Source organism: Sinocyclocheilus rhinocerous, unplaced genomic scaffold (genome assembly GCF_001515625.1).
Source record: "Sinocyclocheilus rhinocerous isolate Xijiao unplaced genomic scaffold, SAMN03320098_v1.1 scaffold257, whole genome shotgun sequence".
Lineage (NCBI taxonomy): Eukaryota > Metazoa > Chordata > Actinopteri > Cypriniformes > Cyprinidae > Sinocyclocheilus > Sinocyclocheilus rhinocerous.
In genome coordinates this window covers 233,225-243,303 of record NW_015634026.1, presented here as the reverse complement: position 1 = coordinate 243,303, position 10,079 = coordinate 233,225, and the positions used below count along the sequence as shown (strand labels likewise).

General features: G+C 34.7%; 1 protein-coding gene across 1 annotated transcript in view; it reads left to right on the top strand.

Annotated features, from left to right (window-relative positions):
• The window catches only part of LOC107745210 (protocadherin Fat 3-like), a 150,907-nt gene that overhangs the window by 88,132 nt on the left and 52,696 nt on the right, over positions 1-10,079 (top strand). Inside the window, exons 4-5 of the mRNA XM_016559067.1 lie at positions 4,978-5,096; positions 5,174-5,372. Of these exons, the coding sequence (XP_016414553.1) occupies positions 4,978-5,096; positions 5,174-5,372 (318 nt within the window). The remainder of the gene's footprint in view (positions 1-4,977; positions 5,097-5,173; positions 5,373-10,079) is intronic.

The window sequence follows — 10,079 nt, the reverse complement described above, 5'->3', positions numbered from 1 at the left end:
GTGAGCGCACCGGCGCCTCCATCTGTCACGCAGTGAGTGCTACTGTTCAGCTTCAACATCAGATTGAGCGGCCATGTAAAGTTGCTAATACTTACATATTTCAGATGATACGCCGTATTTGAGGTCGATGAATGATAGGCGAGCGTTTGGATATCCTGCTTGATGTACTGTATTACCAGTGCTGTTAATGATGGGGACTTGGCCTGTCAAGCTCAAAAAATAACAAAAGCGCTATAAAAGTAGTACATATGACTCATGCAATACATTCCATGTCTTCTGTACACATAGCTGTACACTTCTGTAGCTTTGTATGAGAAACAAACAGCGGTTTAAAACATGAATTGTTGAAAATTTTCATGTCAGACTTCAAATTATGCATCTTGATGCATCATATTTACACAAATGTAAATGAAGCATGAGACCTACAGGAAAATTTCAGTAAATAACATGTCAATTTCAGTCTGTTCCTCACACAAAGCTTGGAATGTAGAGTAGAAGTCATATGAACTACTTTATGGAGCATTTTTTGGAGTTGTCAGCTCCAGTCCCCATCCACTTATATTGTATGGAATAAAGCAGCCCGGACGTTCTGCAAAACATATCTTTTGGTTTCCACAAAAGAAAGAGTCATTGGGGTTTGGAAGGACATGGGGGGAGTAAATGAATTTTCATTTTTGGGTGAATTGTCAGAATTAATATTTTTGGGTGCTCTGTCCCTTTAAGAGACAATTTCAAAACTAATGTATGACTATAACTGTGCAGGGAAGCAGAGCTTTGACACACACAACACGTTTGCAATGCCAAAGAACTCGTTTTGAAAGCACCAGGATCAATTATTAAACCAAAGATTAGTCAAAGATCAAAGATTGGAAGAGAGATTACATAAACACACAGAAAACTCTCACATTTCCTCTCATCCTAAACACGCCGCTCTTTCACTCCCTCCTTCAGCGAGACTAATTTGAGGCTTATTTGTATTCTGTTCTTAAAGAATCTATAAGAGGCCTGCATATTTAATGAGCCGACTATCTCACTTACATACCCTGAGTTACAGTAAGAGGATGCTGGGAAAGGCAGGATGTAGATAATTGGGCTCTCATTAATAATTGATCACAGGGATTATGCCAATGAACAGCATTACTAACACACATATTTGCACACACACACACGTGCATGTCTCATGCCATCCGGTTGGCACTCTTTCATTGACTCGTCTCGTTCGTATCTAGGTCAGACAGCAGGAACACAACAACCAACAAAAAGTGAAATAATCTCCCCATTTCCACTCGTTTATTTGCGCTCGCTTTCTCTCTCTGTCTCTCTCTGCCTTTCCTATCTGCTCGCTCAGCTCTGGCAGAAATATCAGCTTCTAGCCAGGACTGTGTGTGTGACTGCTTAGCTGTAGACTGAGAACAAAATTGTACACAAAAGTAAGCTAAATTTGACACAACCTCCCATTTGGAAAGCAGTTATTAATAAATAAAAAAAATGCAAATAATAGTGATAAAATTTGTAATATTAAAATGCATTTTATTATTAGAATGTTTTATTTTAATTTGAATTAAAATATATTTTTTATTAAAATACAAAAATAAATCTTGTAGGGTTTGAGTTCTGGTTGTGTATAATAATTAGCTTTAAATAAAACAATAGATGTCTAAAGAATGTCCCCTTTTTGCAATAATATAATATTAAAATTAATTATTATTTAAATATTTGATTATTTTAATGTTAATAAAAATAATTACATTTTAATGTTAATTTAAAAAATATATCAATATATGTCTATGGAATCTTCACTTTTAGAAGAATATAAAATGAAAATGTGTTATATTAGAATATTTTATTATTATTTTTAATAAAAATATAAAAAGCTCTTTTTAGGGTAGGGTTTGAATTTTAGTTTGTCTGTAATAATTATAATTAGCTTTATATAAAACAATACATGTCTATGGAATGTCATTGATATAATATGAAAATGCATTCTGTTATTAGAATGTTTTATTATTTTAATGTTAAACCCTACAATAATTGTTTTTTATTAAAATTATTTGAGGGTTTTTTGTCTATAGTAATTATAATTAGCTTTATAAAAACAGTAAATGTCTAGGGAATGTCCCCTTTTATAAGAATATAATATTAAAATGTATTATATATTTTTTTTTATTATATTAATGTTAATTAAATATTTTTTATTAAATATATGTGTACTATATATATATATAGAGAGAGAGAGAGAGAGAGAGAGAGAGAAAGAGAGAGAGAGAGAGAGAGATTTTGTCTTTCTTTATTTTAAAAATTGTTACATTACCAATAAATCAATATTTACATAATACATAAATTACAAACAGTACACAAAAAAAAAAAGTTATACAGAGAGAGAGAGAGAGCAGAATTTGAGTTTTGATTCGTCTATAGTAATTATATTTAGATTTATAAAAATACGAGATGTCTAGGGAATATGTACCCTTTCATAACAATTTAATATTAAAATGTATTGTATTATTAGAATGTTTTATTATTTTAATGTTAATTGCAATAACCACCATAGAATTTGAGTTTTGAAGTAATTATAATTAAGTTTATGAAAAATAAAACAATACATGAATGTCCACTTTTAAAGAATATAATGTTAAAATGTATTATATTATTAGAATGTTCATATTAATTTTATTATTAATATTATAAATATAAGTATTTTTAATTCATAGTAATTATAATTACCTTTGTACAAAACAATAGATGTCCCGTTTTAGAAGAGAGAGTGTGTGTGTGTGTGTGTGTGTGTGTGTGTGTGTAATGAGCTGCTCTGGTTGGTGGTAATGGTGTAAGATGACTCTGGTTTGTCAGGGCTGGACTTCCAATCTGTGTCTCTGATTGGCTAAAGTGAGTTTCTCTTACCTCAGAGAATAGAATACACTCTCTTCTCTGTCTCTCTTTCTCTCTGTGTGCCTTTTTTTCGTCGTCTACTCTTATTGTGAGGTTCCTCGGGCAGTTCTGCTGGTGTTCCGAATATATTACGTGTGCTCTCACTCTAGCACAATGAACTAAAGGATTTTATGAATCCTACAGGCTAACAGACTGAATTATTGATGTCACACACACACACACACAGTCACACACAAAAGCTCAGGCTGTTTTTCAATACAGAGAAACCTGATCTGATCCCTTTACCTGATTCAAGTCTGATTCTAGTTCCTTTGCGGAAAATTTACCATGGTAACTGTAGATTCAGCCAAAACACAGAGGCATATAAAAGTTAAATAAAATAAAGTTATTAATATATATATTTTTTTTGTTTGTTTGTTTTTTTGATAAGATCTTGCTCAACAGTCCCACCAAAGCAAAGTCTCGCTTTTTGTGGCAAATCTGTGCCTGAGATGAACTGCTTTTTTTTTTGCTTTTTTTAATGTTCTGACCATGGACATAATTTCATTTTTTGTCCCCAAGACTGAAGTCCTCAGTTTACGGTTACATGGAGCGATTGAAAATGTCGGGCTGTTGTTGGGGTCAGAGGTTCAGGTCTTATTTTGTCTGTAGCCTGAGGGTTGTGTTTTCTTCTTCTCTGTTTCTGTTACATGACTTATGGAAGTGACCTCCTTATTGATCTAAATTTACCACAACCTGTGTGCTGCTGTATTATAAACAGAGATTTTTAAAGGTAACTCACTACTAGCATCACCACAGAACAGTTGTGATAAATAATGAGGTTTCCAGAACACTCGCCATTGGCCAGCCAAACAGGAAGCCCCGCCCCAAACTCAAGCCATTGGCTGAGACATTAGCTATGTTTCCATCCAAAAATTCGAGTTAAACTTACGCGCAAAACTGGAATATCGCATAAAACATATGCGAATAAAGCACCGTTTCCATCCAACGAGTCAAAGAGAACAACATCGTCACTTCCTGGTAAACTGTGGCACTAAATATCACTTAAGAATATAGGAGAAGCCACTGAATATAATAATATTTATATATAATAAATTACTTGCGCCAGAGCGAGCAGACGAAACACAATAAATGCGGTCACTGCTCTCAGAGGTGGATGCCAGTTGTTTGGGAACGAAGTCGTGTAAGAAAATTATACAGAAATACTTTGACGACAGACTTTGCTCAGGCTTTTCAGAATGACCATAGCAACATATATATAGATGCTGTGAACGAGATCGGTCCGCTGCTAGTCAAGTTATCCCGTCTCATAGCGCAAAGTCACATGACTTTTTAGATGCGCATGGAGGAATTTATTCGGTAAATGTGTTTCCATCATAGTTTATGCGCATTTTTTCTTATCGGATAAAAAGTTTATCCTACTCAGATGTGCGCATACGTTTTTTATGCGCATCTTGGCGTTTCCATTCAGCATTTTTTTATGTGATATTCCAAAATGCGCATAAAAATAGTTTTACCTGACAAATTGATTGCTTAGTACATTAATCTGAGATACAAGACAGTATTTAACATTAAAACAATTCCCCTCAGTTTTAATGTTTTTGCTCAGTAATTTATTTTTTGTAAAAAGCAATTATTGCTAAGGTAAAGTGTGTAATTTCTGCACCACTAGCATCAGTAAACAGACCTTCTGTAATAATGACTGTCTCCAAACAGGTTTTTTGGCCATTGGCCAGCTAAGCAGGAAGCCCCGCCCCAAACACATGCCATTGGCTGAGCCATTGTTGCTGTTATACTCAAACAGCAATGTTTTTAATAGCACCAAACACTTTTCAAGGATAAACTGCTCATTTAGATTATTAATCTGAGATATGAGGCCAAATTTTAACAATTTACACAGCTCAGTTTGAATGTTTCTGCTCTGTAATTGCTTTTTTGACAGCAATTACTGCTATCTGAGTTAATATGAGTTTGTCAGTCTCCGTGTAGAATGCATTGAAACTAAATGATCGATTCTGCCTCTGTTTGACTGGAATTAAAATGTACAGCTTGTGATGTTTTGGTGTTTTTTTCCATTTTATTTTGCAGGTGTCATCTACACTACAGATCTGTTGGACCGAGAGACGCAGGACTCCTATTGGCTGACAGTGTACGCTACTGATCTGGGAGTGGTACCGCAGTCAGCAGCACTACAAGTGTACATACAGGTAAATTAGTGTGCATCCTATGTGAGATAGATAGATAGATAGATAGATATGTGTGGTAAATCTGTGTGTTTGAACAGGTTGAGGATGTTAACGATAACGCCCCCCTCACATCTGAGCCGATGTATCACACCACCATTCCGGAAAATTCCCCGAAGGACCAGTCTGTCATTCAGATCCGGGCGCAGGACCCTGACGCCACGGCAACCGAGCCCCGCCTGTCATTCCGTATCTCCAGCGGCAACCCGCAGAACTTCTTCAGCATCAACCCGCGCACCGGTCAGTGTCCTGTCAATCAAACTCCTTCTGTGTGATAGATAGAATAAATTACTGTCAGTTTTAATAAGTTGAGTTTGTATGCATGTCCTTTAAAAAGTACCATGGTACAGTGATGGTATCATATGGTCCAGCTCTCCATCATTCTATCCATCCATCTATCCATCCAGCCTTCGTTATGTCCATCTATCCAACTTCCAACCATCATTCTATCCATCTATCTATCTGCCCATCTTCCACCTATCTGTCCATCCATCCATCTATCTATCATTTTATCATCCATCTATTCTATCCATCCATCCATCGTTCTATATATCTATCTATCTATCTGTCCATCTTCCATCTACCATCTATCATCCATCTATCATTTTATCCATATATCTACCCATCCATCTACCATTCTATCCATTTACCTATCCATTCATCTATCAGTCTATCCATCTATCTAACTATCATCCATCCATCCATCGTTCTATCCATCTATCTATCCATCTATTGTTCTATCATCCATCTATCCATCCATTCATCCATCTATCTATCCATCTATTGTTCTATCATCCATCTATCCATCCATTCATCCATCTATCTATCCATCTATTGTTCTATCATCCATCTATCCATCCATTCATCCATCTATCTATCCATCTATTGTTCTATCATCCATCTATCCATCTATCTATCCATTCATCCATCATTCTATCTATCTATCTATCTATCTATCTATCTATCTATCCTTCTCTCTGTCTATCCATCCATCCATCCATACTTCTCTCTGTCTATCTATCCATCCATCCATCATTTGTATACACTGTGATTTACCATGGTACCGTGTCTACAAAAACATGTTAATACCTTTTGGTCTTTTTTTGTCTTTTTATGAGTGTTTTAGTCTTTGGTGTAGATAAAGCTAATTATTCATTCCTGTGCATTAATTAATTCTGCTCATTTAGTATTTAAATTCACTAATTTAAATATCAGCATCTGGGTGTGTGCGTTCTTGAGGTCTGTCGCTGTTCTCCGCATAATGACATCATCGTTTGAGCCTACTGTAAATCCTGGCTGCTGATTGGCTGGTGTTATGGATTTGCTTTTGATTGACAGATTAATTTCATAGCCACAGGCCCTTCCCTCCAGACACACGCCCCATAGTGCATGTCAGCAGGAAGCACGATCCTAATTAAAAACTTTGTAAAGGTCACAAAAGGTCAAGCTGTCAGAAAGATAGAAGGCAACAGCAAACGGGAAGCAGCCAGAGAGAAAGATCAGAAAGTGTTGTGAGGTTTGATGCAATAAGTTTGTTTTCATAAAAGGTATTTCCTGAAAAACTCAACACATCAGTTTTCTGCAGACTTCTTGCAGACTGTGTGTGTGTGTGTGTGTGTGTGTGTCTGTGTCTGTGTCTGTGTCCATCCATACATCCATCTATCTATCCATCTATCCATCTATCCTTCTATCTGTCTGTCTGTCTGTCTGTCTGTCTGTCTGTCTGTCTATCTATCTATCTATCTATCTATCGTTCTATCATTCTGTCATTCTCTCTCTCTCTCTCTCTCTTTTGCAGAGGTGTGAACTGTTTGATTTCAGTCTTGTATTTGTTTGTTCTAGTGAAAGCTGTCTAAATGTTAATCAAACGGTTGCAGGCCTGGCCTTTGCTCTCACCTTTCAGCATCATGAGAAAGGCCTTTCAGCCTCGTCATGTTTAAATGTATGTGTGTAACAGAGACGATTACACATCACCATCTAGCTGGCACACACACCCCAGCTCTGTTTGTTGGGCTTTTATTTGGAAACTTGTTTGTCTGTTTATGTATATAGATTTCATGAATTATTGATGCCAAGTCAAATATACCGAGCGCTCAGATAGAGATGAAATTACCGCTCTCAGGAAACTTCATTCAATTCCAGGTTTAAATAAAGTACACATGAGGAGGTAACTTGTGGAGAAGTATTGAGCAATACAGTAAAGATGACTTTAGAGGTCATTTTATTATTCTCCTATAAAGCAGAGTTGAAATGGATGTTTCTGAGATAGCCAGATTTGATTTGTATAATGTTTCCTTTCAAGCGGAGAACATGATGCACAGCTTTGAAAAGTCAGACCTTGTTATATATATATATATATATATATATATATATGTGTGTGTGTGTGTGTTTAATTAATGACATCTTTGAGTCACTGGAGTTTGTGCGTGCCGCAAGGAAATGTTTATTTATTGACACATTTCTGAGAAAACAGAGCCAGGATGTGTGTTTTTTGAAAGTGTGTGTGTGTGTAGTCAGCATGGTTGGCGGCAGATGTTATGAGGATATTTTGATGATGCACTGTAGCGTTTTGTGAAGGTGACTCCAAAACAAAACATCTTTAGTTCTTTCACAAGACTGGAGTTTGCAGACGCTCCCTAGACACGTCTTCACTTGTTTGTGTGCTCTCTCAACAGTCTAACACATCTGCTGGGACAGTTAAAGTTATATTGTAGTTTAGACACGTTGCCTGGACTGATCCCTGCGCTGAGAAATGTGTGGTCTCTTATGATAGTTTGCACATGCTTCTGAAAGATTTCTTTACTGTCATGGGGGACGTTGCTTGCATGCTTTATTGCTTTTGCAGATGTGTTTGTAACTGAGGAGTTTATACACAAACCCTAAACAACTCGGTTGATCGATACCAGAAAGCCAGCCTCTAGTATCAATAATGAATGCAGGCAACAAATAAAAGGCCAGAAGAGGAAAAGAAATAATTCAGTCCAAAATAATTGAATTCAGAGCATCTTTTCAAAAGTATAGCAAAGAAACCGCAAACACAGGGCCAACCAACCCCACAAAAAAAATCTATAAAAATATAGATAAATAAATAAATAAAATGTATTGTTAATATAATAATAATAATATGTAATAATATAATTATTATGGTGATGCTTATTATTGTTATTGATGTTATTATTATTATTACTAATGTTGTTATCACCACATAATAGTAATATAATTATATAGTAATAATAATAATAATTTTATTTTGCTGTTATGTTTACTAATAATAACATATAATAATCATACCTTTTATTAGCATTAATTTAATATCATATACAAATAAACCACCACCAACAGCAACATAACAAAATAAACATTAGTAGTAGTAGTAGTAGTAGTATTTTTATTATTTTGCTTTTATGTTAATAATAATAATAATAATGTTGGTGGTGGTGGTGGTTTGTTTTTATTATTATATTATATTAATGCAAATAAAAAGTATTATTTTAATAATTTGCCGATTCCATAAAAGTTTCAGTAGACAGAAGAGCAGTTTTGAAATCATTTTAGTAAATATTACAGTGAAAGTAAAATAAGCAATGGCTAAAATGGTCTTAGAATTATGAATGATAAACTGAAGCAAGATCATGTACTATTAATCAAAGCCTTACTGTTGCTGATCCACAACACAGGTCCTCTATGGATTCAGTGTATTCTGTTGCTTATGTACAGTGATAAATTCATTTAGACCGTCTGGGTTGTACACAGCAGTGGGAAATTGCACCATTTGGAAGCGCGTTTAAGCTTATTTAAGTTCAGAGTCTGTTCTCCCTAGTGCATCTACAAACAAATGCAGAACTGAGCGGTTTACTCGCGCTCCCTGAACAACATGAGCAAAACTCTAGTATTATAGTTCATTCACCTCAGTTTACTGACACACTCCTCCATTCTCCCTAAACATTACAGCCTTCTGAACACACTTCCTAAACTCCTGAGGCGTTTCTACACGCTCCCTAAGCATCATTTTGCTCTGATTTATTTGCTCTCATTGTGCTTCCGAACATCCCACCAGACGTTACACATGCTGTCTTGAACAGGTGGCTGGATGGACAGATGATTGAATAGGTAAATATATATATATGGATTTTGTATAATGCATGATATATAGTATTTGTATATAATATGTGTTATTCATTTATAATGTAAAATACAGTATGTGTATGTACTGTATAAAATATATATTTATATAAAAGGTCTTTCCTTGCATATTTTAATTTTTCACATTTCATATTTTCATTATTGTATTTTTTTTTATTATAATTTTAAATTTTGTATTATTTTGTACATATACATATTTTTATCAATATAATACGTGTTATTCATTTATAATGTAAACTACAGTATGTATATAGTTAATGTAAAACCAAAAAAATTACAGAAAGTATAATTAAAAATCCTAAAGAAATGAATTTATTTCATTCTGTATTTTATTAAAAAACACAAAGTGCATAACTAATACGAAATGTGTTATAATACATTATACATGTGTGCATATGTATTTATATAAAAGTTTTTTCCTTGCATGTTTTCCTATATAATCATTATATCATATCTTAGCCAGCATCTATGTGAAACATTACCTCTCATAACAGCATCAAAACTCTCATTTTTTGTGGTTTCCTCTAATGCAGTGGTTCCCAACCCTGGTCCTGGAGGCACCCCAACACTGCACATTTTGCATGTCTCCTTTCTCTGACACCAATTTCAAGTGTGTGTGTGTGTGTGTTTGTGTGTGTGTGTGTGTGTGTGCACGCGCGCTTTTTAATGTAGCAATTCATACTGAATAATAGGGTAATATTAAGCATCTGTAAAGATGAAATTCTGCGATGAAAAGCTGCCAAATAATTTATATGAATGCATAAATATATTAATATTTGTGATATATGTATATATATATATATA